General features: G+C 42.2%; 1 protein-coding gene and 1 pseudogene across 1 annotated transcript in view; one reads left to right on the forward strand and one right to left on the reverse strand.

The window, feature by feature from the left end:
• Positions 1 to 18,363, reverse strand: part of SOAT1 (sterol O-acyltransferase 1) — a 58,916-nt gene extending 40,553 nt beyond the window's left edge. Inside the window, exons 1-2 of the mRNA XM_003785676.2 lie at positions 18,223 to 18,363; positions 5,026 to 5,151 (exon numbers count right to left, since the gene is read on the reverse strand). Coding sequence (XP_003785724.2) covers positions 5,026 to 5,143 — 118 coding nt within the window. The 5' untranslated portion in view covers positions 5,144 to 5,151; positions 18,223 to 18,363. The remainder of the gene's footprint in view (positions 1 to 5,025; positions 5,152 to 18,222) is intronic.
• LOC111723852 lies at positions 9,058 to 9,257 on the forward strand (annotated as a pseudogene).
• Positions 18,364 to 25,320: the final 6,957 nt, after the last annotated feature.

The following is a 25,320-nucleotide window of genomic DNA, read 5'->3' on the forward strand; positions in this document are numbered from 1 at the left end:
AAAAAAAAAAAAAAGACAGAACTAGTAAATGGCAGAATAGTGGATCTAAATCAGACTCCAATTTTTAGCTTTTCCTGATAATTTATGCAGGATCCTCATTTCTACTTCCTTCTCCTAGAAATAAACCATTCTACAGAAAATTACTAGAGATACAAATCAGGAAGTAAAAGCAGAAACAACAGCTTAGGCACATTAATAGTCATGAAAACAGGCAGTAAGGAAGAAAAAAACAAGATCTGAAAAATTTAAACAGGCATAAGCAACAACAAAACACAGCAGGGTAGATTTATATAAACAAGTATCAAGATAAATGTTGCTATCTGGTACTACATATCAAAATAAATATTTTAAAATAACACCCTTGACTCTGCAATTCTTAGGCATCTGACAAACATGTAAACATGATCACCATGGTCTATTTACAGGAGAAGAAACAGAAACAACCGATATATTCTCAGAAACAAGTAAATTGCATATAATATGTATAAAATACAACTCTAGCCACTCATCTGTTACTTGACAATAGAAAGATGTCTTTGGTACATTGTTGAGGTCCAAGTTACTAAACAGGTAAAATATCCTATTTATGTAAAATATTACATATTTATGTGAATTAATTATATCTGGAAGACTTATATTCATTAATCATAGAATTTTGGGTCATTTTCACTTTTTTTTAAAATCCTTTTCAGCATACTTTGAATTAATTAAAAACTTAATGTACATCATACTACAATAAAAACTGTTGATGAGCATTTATTGCTTTTAAAATCAAGTAATGACAACACTTTACTTTCAACAAAAATTGTCATCTTCAGAACCAATATTACTTCAAATAATTGCCACAAAATATAAGAAAGCCAAGGAATCATAATTTCACTTAATTGGCAGTGGATAAACCAGAGATACCTTGTGAACATGTAAAGCTAAATACTGCACAAATCACCATGGCAGTCACAATTAACCCAAAGATTGGGTGATCATATAATTTAATAAAACTGGCACACCTCTGAGAATGAAAGGAGGCACAATAAAACATTACACTGGACACAGGTGAAAACTGGGACTAAACTGGGCAACACGTAAACTCTACCCATAAATTACTATGATTATGAATAAGAATGCAAGAATTATACAGATTAAGTTTCAAGATGGGTTTCAAAGTTCTTGATAGGGGTAACTTTTGACCACCAATCCCAATCAGTATTATCCAACAAGTGTTTTCAAACTTCACAACCCTGGGCCCTCCCCCTAGAGATTCTGATTCAGTACATCTATAATGAGGTTCAAAGCCTGGCACCGTGGTTCTACAAAAATTTTTTTTAAATAAGCATCTGTAATACCAGCTACTCAGGAGACTGAGGAGGATCACTTGAGACTGGGAGTTGGAAGCTGCAATGAACTATGATCATATATGCCACTGCCTGGGTGACAGAGGGAGAGCCTGGGTGACAGAGGGAGAGCCTGGGTGACAGAGGGAGACTGTCTCAAAAAAAGAAAAAAGAAAAAAAAAATGGCTCGGCACCCAGTGAGAAGGGCACGGGCCACATACACCGAAGGTGTTGGGGTTTGAGCCTGGCCCAGGCCTGCTAAACGACAATGACAACTGTAACCAAAAAATAGCCAGGCAGCTCAGTACCTGTGACTTAAGCAGCTAAGGCACCAGCTACATACACCTGAGCGGGAGGGTCTGAATCCAGCCTGGGCCCACCAAACAACAATGACAACTGCAACCAAAAAACAGCTGGGCATTGTGGCAAGCACCTGTAGTCCCAGCTACTTGGGAGGAGGAGGCAGGAGAATCACTTGAGCCCAGGAGTTGGAGGTTGCTGTGAGCTGTGACACCATAGCACTCTACACAGGGAGACAGCTTGAGGCTCTGTCTCAAAAAAAAAAAAAAAAAAAAAAAAAACCAGGCTTTGTGGTGGGCGCCTGTAGTCCCAGCTACTCGGGAGGCTGAGGCAACAGAATCACTTAAGCTCAAGAGTTTGAGGTTGCTGTGAGCTGTGACGCCACCGCACTCTACCAAGGGTGACATAATGAGACTCTGTCTCAAAAAAAAAAAAAAAAACACACCAAGTGGGGTTCAAGAAGCTGCTTTGTTCTTTTGATTGTATAATGATTTATTTTCTCATACAGGATGCAGGACCTAATTGAGAGGGAACTACCACACCAAGAGCTGTGTATCAAACTCCAACCTACATTCCAATCACCTGAGGACCTTATTAAAATACAATTTTTAGGGCAGCACCTGTGGCTCAGTGAGTAGGGCGATGGCCCCATATACCGAGGGTGGTGGGTTCAAATCGGCCCCGGCCAAACTGCAAACAAAAAAATAGCCAGGCGTTGTGGTGGGCACCTGTAGTCCCAGCTACTCGGGAGGCTAAGGCAAGAGAATCACCTAAGCCTTGGAGGTTGTTGTGAACTGTGTGACGCCATGGCACTCCACTGAAGGTGATAAAGTGAGACACTGTCTCTAAAAAATAATAATTTTTTTTTCTTTTAGAGACAGAGTCTCACTTTATTGCACTCAGTAGAGTGCCATGGCATCATAGCTCACAGAAACCTCCAACTCCTAGGCTTAGGTAATTCTCTTGTCTCAGCCTCCTGAGTAGCTGGGACTACAGACACCCACCACAATGCCCGGCTATTTGTTGTTGCAGTTTGGCCGGGGGCTGGGCTTGACCTCGCCACCCTCAGTATATGGGGCCAGCACTCTACTCACTGAGCCACAGGTGCTGCCCTAAAATACAATTTTTATTTAATAAATGTGAGGGGGGCATTTCTAACAAGCCCCCTTCAGGTGCTCCTGCTTGGTTGGTGGACAATACCTTACTGGTCTGGAATCCTTCAAGCCTTTGTTACTTGAAGACCACATTTTACTCATCCATTTGTTCCCCAAAGTGAACTAATGTTAAAATATATAAAACATTCCAGGTGAAAAAAAAAAAAACATTGCAGATGAAGGGCACACTTATAAACTTTGGCCTGAAATGTACAAAACAAATCATGTAACCAAAATGTGTATACCCCTCTAATATTCTGATGTTTGAAAAAGGTAAAACACAAGCATTATTTACTTAAAACAAGGAGGCTGTTATACTTCTTGATTTAAGCCAATAATTCAAAAAATATATATATTTTTAAGACAGGCTCTCTTCTGTTGCCTGGGCTAGAATGTAATAGTAGTATCAGAGCTCACTCCAACCTTAAGTTCCTGGGGGTTTGAGCAATCCTCTTGCCTTAGCCTCCTGAACAGCTAAGACTAAGAGCAGCTAGGACTATAGGCACAGACCACCTTATTGGTTATTTTTTTTTAATTTTTTATAGACGGGTTAAAAAATAATTTTTTTTTAATTTTTTGTAGAGACAAGTTCTCACTATGTTGCCTAGGCTGCTCCTGAACTCAAGCAATCCTCCCACCTCAGCCTCCCAGAAAGCCAGAATTACAAACATAAGCCACTGTGCCCAATCATAAACAATTTAGTTTTTACCATCTGCACTAAAAAAATGAAATGATTAAATCTTAGTGAACTAAGACAATAAGGAGTACTGAAATACACAAATATTAAAGTTAAAATTTTTTAAAATTGGGATGTAAAGAGAGCAATCATATCTGACAAAAAATTTCAATTAAAGTAATCTTTCTGTCTCCAAGAATTGGAAGGAAAAAAACAAACATGAAGTTTCTAATGTGTGGGAATGACAAGGGAGACAACCTGGGTTATAAAGTCCCTAATTCATAGGAGAATGTCTCTCCATGTTGGCTCATCCCACTTTGCATAAATGTCACATTTTATATCACACTAACACTAGCCCATATGCCATACTAAGTATGTCATATACAGCTAATTATGAGCACATTAATAAACTAAATTATGCCAACTTATCAAAAATATTTACAGTCCTAGCCAGGCGCTGTGACTCACACCTGTAATCCTAGCACTCTGAGAGGCCACGGCAGATGGATTGCCTGAGCTTGCTGGTTCAAGACCAGCCTGAGCCAGTGCAAGGCGTCATCTCCTTAAAAAAAAAAAAAAAAAGCTGAGCAGCTGAGTGATGTGGTGAGCGCCTGTAGTCCCAGCTACTTGGGAGGCTGAGGCAAAAGAATCATTTAAGCCCAAGAGTTTGATATTGCTGTGAGCTGTGATGCCACAGCACTCTACCGAGGGCAACAAAGTAAGACTCTATCTCAAAAAAAAAAAATTTATGTTCCTAGTGGACTGTTGATATTTACAATTAAGTTTTAAAAGTTAAAACACAACAACGTTTATGGAAAAAGTCAACTTGTCTAAGACAACATGTCTCAGAAAGTTCCACCCATATTTGTTAACCAAACAAGTCTCAGGTTTTTAAATCCTTGTTAAAATCAAACCTATACAAATGTCACTGCAGAAATAAATACCCTGATGCAACAGATGACATCAATTAGTGTGTTTACAAGTCTCTCATCCACAATCACAAACCTTTTCCTTAGTAAGCACTGCACTGTACTGTTCTTTGTATCCAGGCATTAAGGAAACTATATATAAAAGCTAACATATAAGTTAGATATAAAAGCTAACAAAACTCCCTAATCTTTCCCTTTCCCAAGATTATAGTTCAGTACTCAGATTAGGTTCTCAGCTAATTACTTGCATTTTACTTATTATATAATTATGAGAACAATTAATTATGAGATTATATGTATTTGTAATAATCTAATTACATGTATAATTTTGGAAGTTTTGCCATTCACTTAACATGGAGTTTGATAATGGCAAACACATCTGTACTAATCTGTAGCTATAGCCCCAGCCTACAACAGGAGACAAGTATTGGTAGGCTAAGTGACTGAATGAATGGTGCATAAAGCACAGCAGATACTCAATAGATGTTTACTGAACTAATAAGGACTTATTTTCTAATTTATTACCAGCTATGTAAAATTCTATGAATACCCAGTTACAATAAACAAATTCTGTCTAGAATACTGAATTTGTTCTCTATACCATTAATTTACCTCAAAAAAAGTACAAGTCTTACCATTACTAGGTCTCTGTAAGGACTCCTCTGTAGGGTTTCTCTGGTCTTCATCTTCCTCAGGATTTTCACAAGACTTTGATAGGCGGTTTCTTAGAGACATCTTCTCTTCCCCCACCATTGTACTGTCTAAAAAAGAAGATGTAAAACACTGTGAACAAAACACATGTTTTAGGATGGGAATTCACAATACCAACCATGTTTAGGAGAGGTGAAATTTGGTAATACATTCTTCCTTTTGCATCAATCATTTTTAAGCATCTTTTGAGTACAAGATACTCAAGATGACAAATTTGAAGAAATTAGCACCTAAAAGTAATTGGCTGATTTCCAAGGCCCTCTTTACACATAGCCCCATTCTTAAATAACAATTTAAATGAACAAGGCATAAGTATATGAAAACTTAAGGATTAAATATCAAAATGTAACTACCAAGATGCCACACAGTTATTAACAAAGTCAATGGTAAAAACAATAAATGCTGGCTGGGTATATGCCTGTAGTCCTAGTGCTTTGGGAGACCTAAACAAGAGATCTCTTGATATCAGGTGCTCAAGACTAGCCTGGGTAATATGCTGTGACCCTGTCTCCACTAACAAAATATATTAGCCGGGGGTGGCAGGGAATGCCTGTAGTGCCAGCTACCAGAGAGGCTAAAGCAGGATGATTACTTGAGCCATAGGGTTTAAAGCTGTAGTGAGCTATGATAACATCACTGCAGTCCAGCCTGAGCAACAGAGCAAGACCCTGTCTCGAAAAATAAATAAATACATAAAAACAAAAAACAATAAATACCTTAAGTTCAAAGACAGGAGAGATCAGTAGAAAATATAAAGGTTTCATATAAGAGAAAATATTGTGAACTAAGTCTTGAAGGATGAGAACAGAACACCCCATGTGTAAGAAAGAGTTAAAGTAAGGACTTTTTGAACCTTGTTCAGAGGACCAAGACAGAATCAGAATACTTATCTAAAGATTAAGAAACAAGCATTTGTTGAGCATCTACTAAATGCAAGGACTTTGCTGGGTGCTTTAAGTTTTCCCATTTTGTATCTATAATAATTCTGAAAAAAAAGAAATTATTACTCCTAGTTTTCACATGAGAAAACAATGGCTTATAGTTAATATCAATGTTTGCCACCCATGTACCAGAAGCACACCTGTAGTCGAGCAAATTGAGTTTACTAGGAATACACACCATGGGCAATTGAAGATATTAGAAATGGTATTTGACTAGGTGATTTTTAAGGAGAGTCCTAAGTACCCAATCAGTTCTAACAATAAATCTTCTCTAGAAGGGGACAGACTAGAAGGCTAAAGCTGTAATTGGTAAAGCGACCGCAATCACTCAAATTAACCTGGAGGAGGTGTTTTATCTGTGTTCAGATAGAATCATGGCATGGTCTTATTTTTATCTTGATTAATCAGTTCACAAAATGGCCTTGTCTGATGCTGATGTTAAGTTAATCACTTGTATTCAATAGAACACCAATAAGACCTAGCTGTTAAGTGCCAGGCTAGCTCACAGCAATATCAAGGCCTAGCTGAAAGCAGTACCAGGGCAATTCCAGGATGCCAGGAACAGCTTTTTTTCCTCATTACAGTAACTTGCCCAAGACTACACAGCTCATGACAGAGCCAGATTTGAATCTGTATTAATCAGATCCTTACTACAAACACCACTATTTTATTTTTATTTTTTTTTTGTTGAAACAGAGTCTCACTATGTTGCCCTCAGTAAGGTGCAGTGACATCATAACTCACAGCACCTCAAACTCTTGAGCTTACGCGATTCTCTTGCCTCCCAAGTAGCTGAGACTACAGGCACCAGCCACAACACCCAGCTACTTTTTGATTGTAGCCGTCATTGTTGTTTGGCTGGGTTCAAACCCTCCAGCTCCGGTGTATGTGGCTGGCACCCTTGCTGCTAAGCTATAGGCACCGAGCCAAAAATCACTATTTTAAAAATAAGTTGTTATTAATCTGAACTTAAAAAGTTAGTAACAGAAATGTGATGAGTGAAAAGACTAGAAAGGAAAAGAAGAGTCGAACTATGTGTATAAAGGTCTAAGATATTAACACTTTTTCAGAAAGGCAGTGGTGAGCCATTTTAAGTGGTGAAAAACATGATCAAAGTCAAATCTGGAGAAGATCAATATCAAGATAGTATAAAGCTTACTCTAAAACAGTGTTTCACTGTGTGATGAAGTTTTCACTAATCAAAAGCAAGAAGCAAAAGATAATGAAGTATTCATTTTTTTTTTTTTTTTTTGAGACAGAGTCTCATTATGTCACCCTCAGTACAGTGCCATAGCATCACAGCTCACAGCAACCTCAAACTCTTGGGCTTAAGTGATTCTCCTGCTTCAGGCTCCCAAGCAGCTGGGCAGCTGGGACTACACCCCCCCCCCCCCCAACAATGCTTGACTATTTTTTTGTTGTCATTGTTGTTTGCCAGGCCCAGGCTGGGTTCAGGCCCGCCAGCTCCAGTGTATGTGGCTGGTGCCCTAGCCACCGAGTTACAGACCGAGCCATATTCATTACTTTTAAAGCTACATATATTTAAATTCCAAGATTATGGTCTTCCTGAACTTTTATATTTAAATTTGTTTTGATTATGCTTGGAATTCTTGCAGGTGCAAAAAATATTCTTTTCCATATGAAATGATGAAATATATAGTACACGCTGAATTTGGTTGTTTTTTCACCTATCACAGCTTGGCGAAGTAAAAAATCTGACAAATCCAGATCAGTTCCTGTCTAGTTCTTTTCTGAAATCAAATAAATTAAACAGAATTGTGGAATGGTAGATGAATATAAAAGTAGAAATCTTAGGAAATCAAAAAGAATAAGGAGGAACCTACAAAAGAAGTCAGGGATACTGATAAATATTTAAATAATAAGTTTATTTAAATAATTTTGCCATCTGTGTAAAAGTGACAGAGGAAGGCACAAGAACATCTAACTTTCCAACAGAAATTATTAGAGAAGTGGTAAGAAAGCAATATGCATTCAGTAGAAACTGTACTTCAAGTACCCATACAATCACTTTGTTTTTCACTTTTGGTACGTTATCCTATATTGAATTTGTAATTCAATAAATTTCATGAGCTATTCAATGCTATTAAAAAATAAGCTTTGTGACAGATGATTTTGCCCAACTGTAGGCTTATGTAAGTGATCTGAGCACAGTCAACGTAGGCTAAGCAGATCAAGTATATTAAATGCATTTTCCTCCTTTTTTTTTTTTCGAGACAGAGCCTATCTCCCTGGGTAGAGTGCCGTGGCCTCACAACTCACACTCACAGCAACCTCCAACTCCTGGGCTCAAGGGAGTCTCCTGCCTCCACCTCCCAAGTAGATGGGACCACAGGCGCCCACCACGACGTCTGGCTATTTTTTTTGGTTGCAGCCATGATTATTGTTTGGTGGGCCCGGGCTGGATTCGAACCCACCACCTTAGGTGTATGTGGCTGGTACCTTAGCCACCTGAGCCGCAGGCGCTGAGTCATTAAATGCATTTGCAACTTATGATATCCTCAACTCACCATAGGTTTATTGGGACTTAACCTTCTAAGTTAAGGAGCATGTGTAACAGGATATGGTACTCTACACTTGCAGAATCAAAAGGAAAATATATGCTAGGAAGATGTCAATGAAAAAAATCTTTATTGTTAACAGCTTTATATATCCTACTCAATAAGATGATCTACGATTATTCTTTTTTTTTTTTTTTTTTTTTTGGTAGAGACAAGAGTCTCTCTTTGATGCCCTTGGTAGAGGGCCGTGGCATCACACAGCTCACAGCAACCTCCAACTCCTGGGCTTAAGGGATTCTCTTGCCTCAGCCAGCTATTTTTTGGTTGCAGTTCAGCCAGGGCCAGGTTTGAACCTGCCACCCTCGGTATATGGGGCCGGCGCCCTACTCACTGAGCCACAGGGGGGATGAGGAGTCTCTGAGGGTATGCAGAAACAACTCTGAATCTTTTCAGCAACCTACAATTCTATGTTTATCACATAAAAAAAGCTATACAGAAGACTATACTTTCAGAGATCATTTCTACAGTTCAGAAGTTTCTCTGAGTAAGTGAGCACCAGAAGCCAAGAGAAGGCAGTGTTCTCTTGTGAGTGTGAAACTGGCTATTAGTTGCTTGACTGCAACTGCCATTTGCCATTGATGATCATTCTTCTCTCCCTTTGGGGGAGCAAGAGGGAGAGGATACAGTATGTGTGGTTCCAGGTTTCAAAAAAGAAAGAGAAGAGGGGAGGGGAAGGGAGGAGGGAGGGGAGAGGAGGGAGGGAGGAATCCTAGTACTCGGAGACTGAGACCACTGAGGTGGGCAGATTGCTAGGGAGGGGAGGGGAGGAAAGAGAAGACTTGGTGGCTTATAGCTCAGCAGCTAGAGTGCCAGCCATATACACCACGGCTGGTGGGTTCGAACCCAGCCTGGGCCTACCAAACAATGACAACTACAACAAAAAAGTAGTTGGGCATTGTGGCAGGTACCTGTAGTTCCAGCTACTTGGGAGGGAGCCTGAGGCAAGAGTCACTGAAGCCCAAGAGTTTGAAGTTGCTCTGAGCTGTGACGCTACAGCACTCTACCCAGGGTGACAGCTTAAAACTCTGTCTCAAAAAAAAGAAAAAAAGAAAGAAAAGAAAAGAAAGAAGAGAGAGAGAGAGAAAAAAAGAAAGAAGGAGGGAGGGTGGGAGGGATCCTAGCACTCTGGGAGACTGAAGTGGGCAGACTGCTTAAGCTTAGGAGTTCAAGACCAGCAAGACCCTATCTCCACTAAAAAGTGGGAAAATTAGCCCGCCTGGTGTTGGGTGCCACTATACTCTATCTGGAGTGACAGATTAAGACTGTCTCAGAAAAAAAAAAAAAAAAAACAGTGAAAAAAATACTTAAACTAAGTTTGATAGACAAATAAATGCTGTTTAACAGAGGCAAAACACACACACACACAATAACAAAAACTAAACCTGAGTAGACTGTAGAAAAATTAAAAAGGGGTCCTTGGTGATAAAATTAGAAACTATCAATCTACAGGAAACCATATGTCAACAGCTGAAACCCATAGCTTTCTGTATGACAACCGTATCTCAATAAATCAATTAAAGGAGAGAAGGAGAGGTACAAGCATGGAAATGGGGAGGGAGAACTAAAACACAGGCACAATCACACTGCCTTACTGTGTCAGCTTGGGTAAATCCTCCCATCTCTTTAAGTCTGTTTCTTCATTTAGAAAAATGCAGATAAATGCACAGGGTTATCATAGCAAAAAAAAAAAAAATAAAGTACCATACATTAAAGTGCCAAAGTTTTGGGCAGCGCCTATGGCTCAGTGAGTAGGGCACTGGCCCCATATACCGAGGGTGGCAGGTTCAAACCCAGCCCCGGCCAAACTGTAACAACAAAAAAATAGCTGGGCTTTGTGGCAGGTGCCTGTAGTTCCAGCTGCTCAGGAGGCTGAGGCAAGAGAATCACCTAAGCCCAAGAGCTGGAGGTTCCTGTGAGCTGTGATGCGACATCACTCTACCCAGGGCGACGAAGTGAGCTCTAAAAAAAAGAAAAAAGAAAGTGCCAAAGTTTCACTATTAATAACCAAGTTCTAAAAATTAAGTAAGTGTTCTAGTAACTACATTATCTATTGCTTGTATGCTAAATGACAGTCAAACATTAAGCCATATCATCCCTCAAATTCTACTTTTTTTTGGAGACAGAGTCTCGCTCTGTTGCTCTGGGTAGAGCAGTTATCACAGCTCACAGCAACCTCCTTGCCTCAGCCTCCCAAGCAGGTGGGACTACAGGTGCGTGCCATGATACCCAGCTAGTTTTTATTTTATTATTTATTTTTTTTTTTGCAGTTTTTGGCCGGGGCTGGGTTTGAACTTGCCACCTCATCCGGTATATGGGGCCAGTGCCCTACTCCTTTGAGCCACAGGCACCGCCCTAGGTTTTTTTCTCTTAGTAGAGACGGGGTCTTAGTCTTGCTCAGGCTGGTCTCAAACTCCTGAGCTCAGGCAATCCTCACCTGCCCCCCGCAGAGTGCTAGGATTACACACGTGAGCCACTGCATCCAGCTTTTGTTTGTTTTTAAGATATACTAGATGAGGACAAATAAAATGCCATAATTATACAGGCTATCCCTGAATTACAAACATCTGACTGATGTGTGACTCACACTTATGAACGGACGCTATTTCAGGTAACTGGTAAATGTACCTGTTCCAACTTACGTAGTACAAATTCAAATTAAGAATTCATAACCTCATTCATAACCTGGGGACTACCTTTTACACTTTCTCAAATATGTCTCAAATCACATCAATCATAAAATTATGAGATTATGTCTGAATTGAGCTGCTTTTGCCATGCATGTCAGTTAACAGTGTATGGCTATTTATGTAGGAAATGGAGGTAAATTATAATAATGCTCAATTCAATTTTTTTCTCTGGACAGGGATCACTTGGCCCATGTGGAAAGCAGACCACATCAAGGGGCCAACTTGCAGACTACTGCAACCATCCAAATGACAGATGAAGGCAAGCTGAACTGTTAGGCCACCGATCTAAAATAGGATCTCTCTGAATCTGTCCCTTTACCAACATACACACTAGCTAGGCAAACTACTTTAGCTTTTGCAAACTGAAATTCAAACTGCAATTAATGCTAATTGGTTCATGCCTGTAATCCCAGCACTTTGGGACAGAGGACTGCTTGAACCCCTAAGTCGAAGACCAGGTCTGGGCAACACAGCAAGATCCAATCTCTATAAAATATGAAAATATCCTGGCCACCAAGCAAAGAAAAGATGCTCTTCCAATTTAAACTTGTCTATCCAACTAAGTGTCAAAAAATCTATAGAAATTAAAAAGCCAGGTATAATGAGACACACCTATAATCCCAGCTGCTCAAGAGGCTAAGGTAGTAAGATAACTTGAACCAGAAGTTCGAGGCTACCGTGAGCTATAATCACACCATTGCACTGGAGTCTGTGTGACAGAGTGAGACCAGGCCTCAAAAAAGGGGGGGGGGGGGGAAGCTAGGCTGGGCATGGTGGCTCACATCTGTAATTCTAGCACTAGCACTCTGGGAGGCCGAGGCAGGTGGACTGCTTGAGCTCACAAGTTCAAGACTAGCCTGAGGGAAGATGGGAAGGGAGGGGAGGGGAGGGGAGGAGAAGGAAGGGAAGGGACGGAAGAGAAGGAAGGAAAAAAAGGGAACAGAAGGAAAGAAAGAAGAAAAAACCGAGGCAAGAGGATCTCTTGAGCCCAAGAGTGAGTGGAGGTTGCTGCGAGCTATGATGCCATAGCACTCTACCCAGGGCTACAGCTAAAGCTCAAAAAAAAAAAAAAAAAAAAAAAAAGCTAAATTGTTTCTAAATGCTAAGATAAATCATTGCACAATAGTTTTTACTTAGCCTCTAAGACAGAACCTGAAGGAAGAGTTACTCATCCAGATCAACACTATTTCTCCTTTCCTTCCTTGAATACCTCAGCCAGATTATTACACCTCACATCTTTCCTTTTTGCAGGTGTGTACTGATTTCCTCCAGATTTGAACATCTCACCCCACCCCTAATTATTATTTATTTTTGAGACAGAGTTTTACTTTGTCGCCCTCCATAGACTGCCATGACCTCATAGCTCACAGTAACCTCCAGCTCTTGGGCTTAGGTGATTCTCTTGCCTCAGTCTTCTGAGTAGCTGGGACTACAGGCGCCCACCACAATGCCAAGCTATTTTTTGTTGCAGTTTGGCTGGGAGGCCGGGTTTGAACCGCCCACCCTCACTACATGGGGCCAGTGCCCTACTCACTGAGCACAGGCACCACCCGCCACCACTAATTCTTGTACACTTATTTACTTCAACCTTCATGTACATAGATTCATCCAACGTCCTGGCCTCTAAGTTCCTTGACTTCTTTCAAAGAACAACAAGTTGTTCTTTTTTTTTTTTTTTTTTTTTTTTTTGAGACATATTCTCACTCTGTTGCCCTGGGTAGAGTGCCATAGAAGTATAGCTCACAGCAACCTCAAACTCTTAATCTCAAGAAATCATCCTGCCTCAGCCTCCTGAGTAGGTGGGACTACTGGGGCAGGCTAGCTTTTCCTTTTTTTTTTTTTTTTTGAGACAGAGTCTCACTATGTCACCCTCGGTAGAGTACCGTGATGTCACAGCTCACAGCAACCTCAAACTCTCGGGCTTAAGTGATTCTCTTGCCTCAACCTCCCAAGCAGCTGGGACTATAGGCACCCACCACAATGCTGGGCTATTTTTTGGTTGCAGTTGTCATTGTTGTTTAACAGGCCCAGGCCAGGCTTGCATCCACCAGCCTGGGTGTGTATGTGGCTGGTGCCCTACTCAACAAGCTTTGAGCACCAAGCCTAGTTTTTCTATTTTTAGTAGAGACAGGGTTTCACTCTTACTCAGGCTGATCTCTAACTTCTGAACTTAAGAGATCCACCCACCTTGGTCTTCAATAAGCTTTCTTATATCCCAGTCACACTTTCCTCTAGAACTTACTATTACCAATAACTGCACCAAGTCCACAATTCTGATAGCCTCTAACACTCTGACCATCACTAGTTCACTTAGTTCCACAACACTTCCTTCATATCCCTCTCCCCACATCAGTCCCAGTCTTCCCTAAGCTCCAGACTCATAAACATCCTACATGACTTCTTCATAAGATACCACACATTATAGGCATCTCATGGGCATCTCAAACATAACATGACCGAAACTGAACTACTGACATTCCCTCTAATTCCACTCTTCCCACTCTGTTCCCCACCTCAGTTAACGAGACCAGAAGTCACTCTTTGCCCAGATGATTTTTAAAAACCTACCTGTCGTCTTGATTCTTTGCCTCATCTAGTCCAACTCCAACCTCTTCTCACCATATCCACTGCTCTCAATGCAGTCTAAACCACTATCATCTCTTACTGCAATAGGCTTTGAAATGCTCTCCCTTTATTTTCTCCCTTCTGGTCTATATTTTTAAACATAGCACTCAGCGTAAATCCTTTTAAAAGAGAAGTTAGAACAAGTCACATCCCTACTTAAACTCTTTTCTTTTTTTTTGAGACAGAGTCTATGTCGCCCTCAGTAGAGTGCTACAGCATCACAGCTCACAGCAACCTCAAACTCTTGGGGTTAAGTGGTTTTCTTGCCTCAGCCTCCCAACTAGCTGGGACTGTTGCTGGCCACAACACCTGGCTATTTTTAGAGGCAAGGTCTTTCTTGCTCTGGCTCAGGCTGGTCTCCAACTCCTGAGCTCAGGCAATCCAGCCACCTCACCCTCTGAGTGCTAGGGTGGCTAGGATTACAGGGGTGTGAGGCACTGCCCCCACCCTACTATTTAAATTCCTTAGGGGGGAATTACTATTCGCTAAACTAGCTAGGCAGTGTGGCAGGCACCTGTAGTCCCAGCTACTTGGAAGGCTGAGGCAAGAGAATCGCTTAAGCCCAAGAGTTAGAGGTTCCTGTGAGCTGTGATGCCATGGCACTCTATCCAGGGCGACAGCTTGACACTCTGTCTCAAAAAAAAGAAACACAACAGGGCGGTGCCTGTGGCTCAAAGGAGTAGGGCGCTGGCCCCATATGCTGGAGGTGGCAGGTTCAAACCCAGCCCAGGCCAAAAACTGAAAAAAAAAGAAAAAAATACACAACAGAAGAAGGAAGGTAATACTCTAATGAAGAACGTATGAAAAAGAATAGACTTTGGTGACAGATTCACTAAAGTAAACATTTCATTGAGATCTACTAAATGTCAGGCCCTAAAGACCCAAAGATGACTACAACAATCTATGCTCCCAAAGAGTGGAAATTTAGAAGGAAAAGGGGAGCATTTATAGAACAGTAAAAAAAAGCTTGGGCCTAAAAGAGATTAGAGAAGAACCAGGAAGAAGAGAGGTTGGAAATCAAATTAGAGGGTTCAAGAAGAGGTAATCTATGGTTATTAACATGGAAAGTTCAAGTAGGATAAAAATGGAGGAAAAGGGGGAAGGTGGAACATGAGAATCTCACAATTTGGAGACATAAATAGGTACAACTTGCTTAACCACATGTACAGTTAGTTTCAGGAAGAAGGACTAAGAAATGTACTGGAGTAGGTTGCAACATGAGTTAAGGAAGTGAAAACTGATCATAAGACTAGTCTCAAAAGCTCCAGCAGTGAAGGCACCACTACTGTTTACACAGCCAGTAACATTTACAAAGCTGGGTGTGTGTACCCCACACCTCATTCAATGTTTTCATTTTTAAAAAGATGCAGCAGATTCAGAAATGGTAAGATTTGGCTCGGCGCCTGTGGCTCAAGCGGCTAAGGCGCCAGCCACATACACCTAAGGTGGCAGGTTCGAATCCCTAGCCCGGGCCCGCCAAACAACAATGATGGCTGCAACCAAAAAATAGCCAGGCGTTGTGGCGGGCGCCTGTAGTCCCAGCTACTTGGGAGGCTGAGGCAGGAGACTCGCTTGAGCCCAGGAGTTGGAGGTTGCTGTGAGCATGATGCCATGGCACTCTACCCAGGGGGACAGCTTGAGGCTCCATCTCAAAAAAAAAAAAAAAAAAAAGAAATGGTAAGATTTGTTCAAAGCTACACAGCCAATACGTGGCAGCATAAATATTTTCCCTCTGGGTGACCTAAAGTTGACGAGGTAGCTGTTTAAAAAAATACACTGAAGAACTTTTTAAAACAATCTAATCTGTACCTGTAATTGTGTAATGTTCCGTATGATAAGGATCTAACTTGTCTCAAGAAAGCAAAACATGAAGAATTGGTTTGAGAAACAAATGAACTATGTTAGAAAGAAGTGTCAACTTTAGCCAGCCAGCAGTGTTTCCATTAACAGAGCTTTCAAAAGAGCCTATCACAAATATGAGTACCTACTCCAGGTAAAAAAAACTTGGCCACATCACCCTCAGGTTCAGTGGGGAAAAAGAAAAACAAACTGAGGACAGAATTTACAATGCAAAGCATTAAATTTCTCCCTCTTCCTTCAAAAGGTCTGCCCTACCTCACTGAAATACCTCAACTGGGAAAGGAACTGAAGATCAAAGATTTGCCCCAGTACAACCCTACAACTTTTACTTGAGGCAGAACTGAGTAATTAATTAGCAAAACTGAAGAACATAGACAAATTTCATAAACCAGCATATGGTTAGTATAAATGTGGCAAATTCCAAAACAAAGGCCCTTTTTTGGCAAATGAAGCATAACTTGCCTTTTCCCATTTCTGTGCCTCATTGATTTTACTTAAGACTATGTCCTCCAGTTCCATCCATGTAATTGCAAATAATAGGATTTTGTTCTTTTTTAAGGGCTAATATTCCATTTCTGTCCCAAAGGAAAAGGCATTTTTCCTTAGTTAATACAGTAGATCCCCCATATCCACAGGGGATACACCTCCAAGACCCCCCTGGAACCTCGGGACAGTACCAAACTCTATACATACTGGTTTTTTACACACATATAACAAAGCTTAATTTATAAGTCAGGCACAGTAAGAGAAGAACAACAATAAATAATAAAACAGATTACAACAATATACTGTAATGAAAGGTATGTGAATAATGGTCTCTCTCCCTCAAAATCTTACTGTACTTTTGGACCTCAGACCTTAGGCAACTTATCTGGAAACCACAGATAAGGAGGGACTACACCAGGGGTCGTCAAATTTTTTAAACAGGGGGCCAGTTCATTGTCCCTCAGACAGCTGAAGGGCTGGACTGCGGGCCGGGACGAGTAGGCTGCTAAGCAGGACAGGCAGCGGCGGCAAAAACACCAAGAGGGCAGATAAATGTCCTGAGTGGGCCGCATGTGGCCCGCGGACTGTAGTTTGAGGATGCCTGGACTGCACTATTTCTCATCCAAAAGTCCCTTGTCTGTCCTTCAGGTCTTTCATTCTTTCACTGGGCCAAGTGCTGGGCCAGATTCTAAGAATTAAGACAAAAGATGGACCAGCCTAGCCTTGAAATTTACTAGTACAGGAAACAAAATATCTAATTAATGCAACTCAGTACACAGATCTCTGCTAAGGAGACTGAGTGCTAAGGTTTATCCAGGATAGGTGGTTTCCAGAGGAAACAGTATTTGGGCTGATATTTTGAGAAAAGCAGAGGAGTTTGGGGAAAGGTGAGGATAGAGCATGAGAATTGGAGGAAACCCCTAAAGGCCAAGATGCAGGAAAGAGACTGAAGCTTTCCAAGAATAAGAATAGTGCCTGTGAGGCTTCAGCCTAGAAAGCCTGGAGAAAAGTAACCCAAATGACCCGGAGTTACAAAGAGTGCCCTCCTTTGGGTTATTTATCCTAAGAGAATGTGAAATCTCTGACGGGTTCTAAGCATGTAATCGTGCATTTCTGAACGATTACTCTTCAGTGCATCACCGGCTCTTTCCAAAACCCCTTATTGCCTCGACAAAACAGACTTCCTCCTTAACTAGTCATTCACTGATACTGCCCAACTTTAAAAACTAAAAAAGAAAAAAAGGAAAATTCTCCAAACTGAAATCTTCTTCAAGGGAGAAGACAAGTAGTCTGAAAAATAAAGTAGTTTAAACGGGTGACCACTTAAATATTAAACAATGACTAAGGAAATGAACCCATATATAAAAACAGGGAACAAAGTATATAATTATTCCTCACAAATAACCTGTAAATACACAGATCACAAAGCACATGGCTACTAACAGTTAAAGACTGCGACAAAAGCTTAACTACATCCTGATACTTTAAAATAAAATGTGAGTTTGATTAAAGGTTTCACATCTTTTTAGTACCATCCTTCCCTTCTCACCCATTTTTCCTAAATTACGAAGAAGATGACATCCTAAGTACATTCTTGGTTTCGCTCTCCTAAAGAATTAAAGTGTCTTCTAATTCTTAACTTTCTTACTACCGGCTTGAGAGATGCCAGAGAGACTGCGGGACCGCCAAACAAGCGTCTCCGGTTTAAAAGGCTTGCAGTACCGCAGGCGCCTGACGGTAACTTTCCCGCCCTCCCAAACTCCCCGGGACCCACGGGGCCACCCTCCCCCGGCCGCCGGCCGCGTCCCCCGCGGGGCAGCCCTGGGCGAAGCCAGACACGCCAGGCCCGGAGGCGCAGCCGCCACCTCCCTCCCCCTCTTCTCGGGCTAAAGAGGATGAACCTAGGCAGGAGGGCAGAAAGGGAGCGGGAGCACGGCCGTTACCTGGGGCCCCAGCGCGGATGCGGGGACCCCCGCAAAGAGGGCAGACCTGGGAAGCCGTCACGACGCCGCTGGCGGAAAGGTGGGCTCCGGGAACCTCTCCCGGGACCCAGGGCCCGCAACGACGCCCTCGCGGTAGCTGAGGAAGATAAAGCGTCCGGCAGCCCCGGCCCTCCACCCCAAACCTCTCGGCTCCATTGCGTCACGCGCACCGCCACCGCCGACTGACGCTCCCATTGGTGGTCCCGGCCGCCACCAGGCTCCGCCCACCGCCCACAGAGACCCGCCCCTTCCCGGGAGCGCGAGTCCTCGGATCTGGACCCCTCAGCTGGCCCCAGTCCCCAGCGAGAGAAGGTTCGCATCTGCAAATTGTGACACGGGCGGACCTTAACGCTGGCAGCAACATCCTGCTTTCCATTTCCACCTCCAGCGATAGAATGCGCGGCAGAAACTGGACGGTGACAACTTCCTGCAAGTCCAAACGGCACGCTGTGCGGTAGTATGGAACTGAGAAGTCTGGCTCTTCTGCAGACTCACAGAAGCTGCTTCTGGAAATAAGGATCATTGCAGTTTGGGCTGACTGTCTAAGAATAAAAAAAGACCTGCTAGCCAGAAGCTTGAATCTAGCTTAGATGCACAAAAGGAAGACTGCTGCCCTTTGTCATGGAATGCTTTGTGTTTTGCAAACCATGCTTGTCTGTGTCCTTCAGCAACATGCCAACTAGATAAAGAGACAGGAAAAAAACATGAAATAATGGGACAGTTAAGTAATTTAAAGGGTCCTTGGGACTTCATAATCAAAGGAAAAATGATCCAGAGAGATTTAGGACAAAGATAAGACACAACAGGTAGTTGCTTAGATTTCGGAAGGGCAAAGGTCTAAGTGAATTTAGGGTAAAGGTAGGTGAAAAGGCAATAATGAGGGAAGCAGAGGCAGAACAGTTGTACTCACAGCCTGCAAACCGGTATCAGCTAAGCTGGCCTGACTAATCACTTGATCCCTACTCCAAAAGGTTGATCACACTCCTCTCCAGGTCAGGATGCCCTGAACAAATGGATCAGGGTTATGAGAACTGATTATTCACTATGGACCTTTTAACAAAATGTGTTTGTAAAGCCGGGCATGGGGCAGTGCCTGTGGCTCAAAGGAGTAGGGTGCTGGCCCCATATGCCAGAGGTGGCGAGTTCAAACTCAGCCTCAGCCAAAAACTGCAAAAAAAAAAAAAAAAATGCTGAGCATGATAGATCATGCCTGTAATCCTAGCACTTTGGGAGGCCTAGGAGGGTGGGAGTTTCAGCCCACCCTGAGCAAGAGTGCTCCCATCTCTACTAAAATTAGAAAAAACTAGCCAGGCATGGTGGCTGGTGCCGGTAGTTTCAGCTACTTGGCTGAGGCAAGAGGATTGCTACGATGATGCCACAGCACTCCACCCAGGGGAACAAAGTAAGACTTAGTCTCAAATTTTTTTAAAAAATGTATTTGTACAAGTCTCCCTGGTCACCTAGAACAGGCTGAACGGTTGATCCTCAAGCACAACTGGCCTGATCAATTGGAGTTCAGTACTGTATCTATCATTGGCAGACCTGCCCAGTTTTTGCCTCTTCCACAACAGTTTTAATGATTACTTCTGCCAACTGGCTGACAGTAGGGTCTAGTGGATCACAGCTATTCTGAAGCTTCCCCTCTCCCCTCCCTCCAGTTAAAGAACGGTAAGAACAAGGGGATTCAGTTCTATACTCTGTTGGCTGCCTTATATATGCACCAAGAAAACTTACTTTTACTTGCTTCATGTATTAATTTAAAAAATATTGGCTTGGCATTCGTAGTACAGTGGTTATGGAGCCAGCCACATACAGAGGCTGACAGGTTCAAGCCCTGCCTGGGCCAGCTAAGCAACAATGACAACTGCAACAAAAAAATGGCCAGGCATTGTGGCAGGAGCCTGTAGTCCCAGCTACTGGAAGGCTGAGGCAAGAGAATTGCTTAAGCCCAGGAGTTTGAGGCTGCAGGGAGCTGTGACTACATAGCACTCTACCGAGAGTGACATAATGAGACTCTGTTTCAAAATAAATAAATAGGGTGATGACTCAAAGGAGTAGGGCACCGGCCCCATATGCTGGAGGTAGTGGGTTCAAACCCAGCCCCAGCCAAAAACTGCAAAAATAGTTGAAGTGGCACCCATAGATCAGTGGGTAGGGCACTGGCCACATACACTGAGGCTGGTGGGTTCGAACCTGGCCAAGGCCTGCTAAGCAACAATGACAACTGCAACAACAACAACAAAAATAGCTGGGCCTTGTAGAGGGCACCTGCAGTCCCAGCTACTCAGGAGGCTGAGGCAAGAGCATCACTTGAGCCCAAGAGTTTGAGGTATGTGAGCTATGAGTCATCTTGTTTACTACCTCTTGTCACACCTGCACCTCAGAAAAATATCCTGACATACATCAACTTCTGTACCATAGCACTCTACCAAGGGTGACAAAGTGAGACTCTGTCTCAAAAGAAAGAAAAGAGAAAAGGAAAAAAACTGAGTAGCCTGGGAAAGACTTTCTGACATGATCTGAACTGAAACCTAAATAAGGAAAAGAAGCCAACCATGGAGAGGAAGAAAATTCTAGACAGAGGACAATAGATGTGAAGGCCCTGCTGCTGAACAAGCTTGACTCGTTTGAGGAACAGAAGGCTAGAGGGTTTGCGCAGGGGAAGTAGGGGGTATGGGTTGAGGTTGAAGCATTAAGCAGGAGCTTAATTATATTGTTTGGATTTTTTTTTTTTTTTTTTTGAGACAGAGTCTCACTGTGTTGCCTCGAGTAGAGTGCCATGGTGTCCTAGCTCATAGCAACCTCAAACTCTTGGGCTCAAGTGATCCTTTTGCCTCGGCCTCCCTGGTAGTTAGAATTATAGGTGCCCACCTCAATGACCAGCTAGTTTTTCTATTTTTAGTAGAGACAGGGTCTTGCTCTTGCTCAGGCTGGTCTTGAACTCCTGAGCCCAAGCAAACCACCTACCTCAGTCTCCCAGAGTGCTAAGATGACAGGCATGAGCCTCTGTGCCTGGCCTGTTTGGAGTTTTTTGTGAAGTGCAAAGGAAAGATAATAAAGGGGGGGCAGGTATTTAATAAACCTATTTTATAGAGAATGACTTGGAGAGCATAAATGGAACAAGGAGAAGCCAGAGAATAGGAAGTTATTGAGCAATTCTATGGGGTAGGTAGTTGTTACCTAGAGTAGAGTAGTTGCTAAAAAGAAGTTGATGTGTGTCAGGATATTTTTCTGAGGTGTAGGTGTGACGCGAGAGGTAGGAAGCAAGATGACTCCCAGGTTGTTTTCTTGAGCAACCATGTCCTGCAAGGGTGAAGACCACATAATATGATTGGAGGGACTCCAAAAGCCTCTGCCCAGACTTCAGCCCTCTCCCTCCACTGGACTGAAAATCTCACATCATTCAATCCTTAGGATCAAGGCTTGGTTAAATGCTGGCTTCATTATATTCCAAAAAAATACATACAGAATTTATTCCAGTTGATAGGGCTATAAGGATGGATCAGACTATCTGTTTGGGAAACAGAGAACTGAAGCCATTTCAAAGCAATAGGATAAGAGTTACAATAAAAAGAGGTTTTGAAAGTTCCTGTTTCTTAGACAAGGTGGCATGAGGAAAAGAAAAAGAGGTACCTACCTACCAAGGAGTCACTATGAGGATTAAATGAGTTAATGCCTTCAAACCATCTCGGACACTGGCAAATAGACTCTGGCTCAATCAATATTAACAGTTATGATTGTTGATGTTATTATCTTCCAGTTGCAGTGGGAGCAGATGAAATGATTATCACAGCTGTTATCACAGCAGGCTACTGGAGAAGGAAGGGAGATTGCAAGAAGGCTAACTGAGCCCAGTTTTCTGAACCTGCAGGAGGAGTTTAGGTTAGGGATGGGGAGGAAGGACATTCCAAGCAAATGAAAAACAAGGTCACAGGTGGTGCCTGTGGCTCAAGGATAGGGTGCCGGCCCCATATACCGGAGGTGGTGGGTTCAAACCTGGCCCCAGCAAAAAAAAAAAAACAAGGTCAAATGCCCCAAGGAAAGAAGGAACCAGAACTATCTAGGAGACATGAAGATAGTTGAGTATCATTAAGGTGACAAAAGGTAAAAAATAAAAAAAAATTTAAAAGCTGGTGTCAGGACCTAAAGAGTAGGTAGGCCATGCTGAAACATTTTGATTCATACTTTCATAGACAGTGTGGAGCCAGAAGGATATTAAGTAGGGGAGAGTCATGATTTAGGAGTTATACCAGAAGGAGGTGGAATTGGAGGTGGAAAGATCAATGAGAAGGGTAAGGAGCTAAGGCAGTAGCATGTGGGATGGAAAGGGACATGTTTTAGAGACATGATCAAAGGACAATTGACAGAATTAGATAGTGTTGGTATGGGTATGTATAGGGAAGTTAAGGTAAGTATCCAGGATTTATGACCAGGCTGGGTGGCTAGAGTTAGTGCTGACTGAGATAAGGAAATACATCCTGGAAAAGAAGCAAGAATAAGCTTTACTTGGGTTAATATTTAAGCTGCAATAGTTCTACTAAAGGAAATGAACAAGAAACAATAAAGGGGTGGCGCCTGTGGCTCAGTGAGTAGGGCCCCAGCCCCATGTACCAAGGGTGGCAGGTTCAAACCCAACCCCAGCTGAACTGCAACCAAAAAATAGCTGGGTGTTGTGGCAGGTGCCTGTAGTCCCAGCTAATTGGGAGGCTGAGGCAAGAGAATCACTTAAGCCCAGGAGTTGAAGGTTGCTGTGAGCTGTGTGATGCCATGGCAGTCTACCAAGGGTGACAAAGTGAGACTCTGTCTCTACAAAAAAAAAGAAAAAGAATCAAGTTTTGTCCTGTTTTTTATAATAAAATAACTTTCACATTTTTTCTAGACATATAAAAAATGCAGACATCGCAGAAAATAAAATCAAATACAGAAAAGTACAAAGATAAAAGCCATCTCATACTCTGTCCAGAACAGAACAGCTAAATCTTGATGTGAGGCAGGAAAAGCACAAAGCCTTGAGCTGGGGACGGAGCCTCACTGCCAAAAGACACTGGATCTTACAGGGGAGCCAAAAGGAAAACTGAACAGATATTAAACCAGGTTTTAAAATGCAAATAACTCAAGTATTTAAAGTGTTACATCTTCTGTAATGATACCAACCTGATATTAAATATTTACCCCATCCCAAGTATGTATAATTTCTTTTTGTAGTTGTTGTGGGTTTTGTTGTTTTTGTTTTGTTTTTTGAGACAGAGTCTCCTTCTGTCCCCCTGAATAGAGTGCTGTGGCATCATCATAGCTCACAGCAACCTTAAACTCTTAGGCTAAAGAGATTCCCCTGCCTCAAGTAGCTTCCACCATGTCTGGCTAGTTTTGTCTATTTTTTGTAGAGATAAGGGCACAGGCTCTTCTTGAACTCCTAGCCTCAAGTGATCCTCCCACTTAGCCGGAGAGTGGTATATTTGAGTTGCAATTGAACCTACAGTGGCTCATCATTATCACCCAATATCCATAGTTTACATCAGCCTGTTGTGCTTTGTTTTGTTTGGAGACAGGTACTCACTCTGTCACCCAAATTATAGAGCAGGGGAATGATCATAAATCTCTGTAACCTCAAATTCCTGGACTCAAGAACTCCTTCTGCCTCAGCCTCCCAAGCAGCTGGGACTGCAGGTGTCCAGCTAATTTTTTTAATTTTTTGCAGAGATGGAGTTTCTTCTCACTATGTTGTCCAGGCTGGTCTTGAATTCCTGGGCTCAAGTGATCCTCCTGCCTTAGCATCTCACGGTTCTGGTATTATGGGCATGAGCCATCATGCCAGCCCAATTTTCTACATTTGTTTATTTATTTTAAATTTATTTGTTTATTTTTGAGACAGAGTCTCATTTTGTCACCCTTCATAGAGTGCTATGACATCATAGCTCATAGCAACTTTAAACTCTTTTTTTTTTTTAAGATAGTGTCTCAAGCTGTCACCCTGGGTAGAGTGCCATGATGTCTCAGCTCACAGCAACCTCCAGCTCCTGGGTTCAAGCGATTCTCCTGCCTCCACCTCCCAACTAGCTGGGACTACAGGCACCTGCCACAATGCCCAGCTATTTTTTGTTTGCAGCCATCATTGTTGTTTGGCAGGCCCGGGCTGGATTGGAACCCACCAGCTCAGGTGTATGTACCTTAGCTGCTTGAGCCACAGGCACTAAGCCAGCAACTTTAAACTCTTGGGCTCAAGAGATCCTCCTGCCTCAGCCTCCCAATTAGCTGGGACTACAGGCGCCACCATGATGCCCAGTTAACTAGTTAAGGTCATGCTTACTTCTCACTAATAATTACAGGTGTAATTGCACCCTAACAAGTATCCACACCTCTATATTTTCCTCTGTAACCAGACCAGTCTTCCTAGAATGATACTATAATTATTGTTACCTAGCAAAAAAGCTTCTATAGCTCCCTGTACTAGAGACTGCTAGCTGCTTACTCAACACCCATTTCCCATCTTTTTTTAGTAACAGAATTCTGATTTTACACTGGACCATTGTGAATGTACCCAGCTAAAAGACCACATAGTTTCCACCTTTTCCTGCAGCTTGAGGTATCCACTGAAATGTAAGTGGAATTCATTGAATGGGTTTCCAAGAAAACTCCTTAAAGGGGTGTTGACACACCTAAGCATCGCATAGTTTTGCTTCTCCATCCCTTTTCTTTATCTGTGCCTAGGAAATTCATATGATATATTGACATCATGCTACTTGGAGCTCCAGACCAAATAGAACTCTGAAGATGACAGTTGACTACGAAGAGTGGAACACAAAAGTAGAAAAGAGTGTGATGACCATGGAGCCTTAGTAGCATCCAGGTTTGTCTGTCTCCAGAGTGCTTTATGGGAGAACAAATAAATCCTAATTTTGTTTAGTCATTTATAGGATCCCCTATTAATGCAGCTGAAGCTAGTTCTAATGAATGCACCAACCATTACCTGCTGAATTAGGCACAGATGTTTGACAACGGCATTCAAAACCTTTTCACAATATGGTTCTAAAATTTTAAAATTAAAATATTATGCAAATA

Source organism: Otolemur garnettii, unplaced genomic scaffold (genome assembly GCF_000181295.1).
Source record: "Otolemur garnettii isolate 467f Iridium unplaced genomic scaffold, OtoGar3 scaffold00016, whole genome shotgun sequence".
Lineage (NCBI taxonomy): Eukaryota > Metazoa > Chordata > Mammalia > Primates > Galagidae > Otolemur > Otolemur garnettii.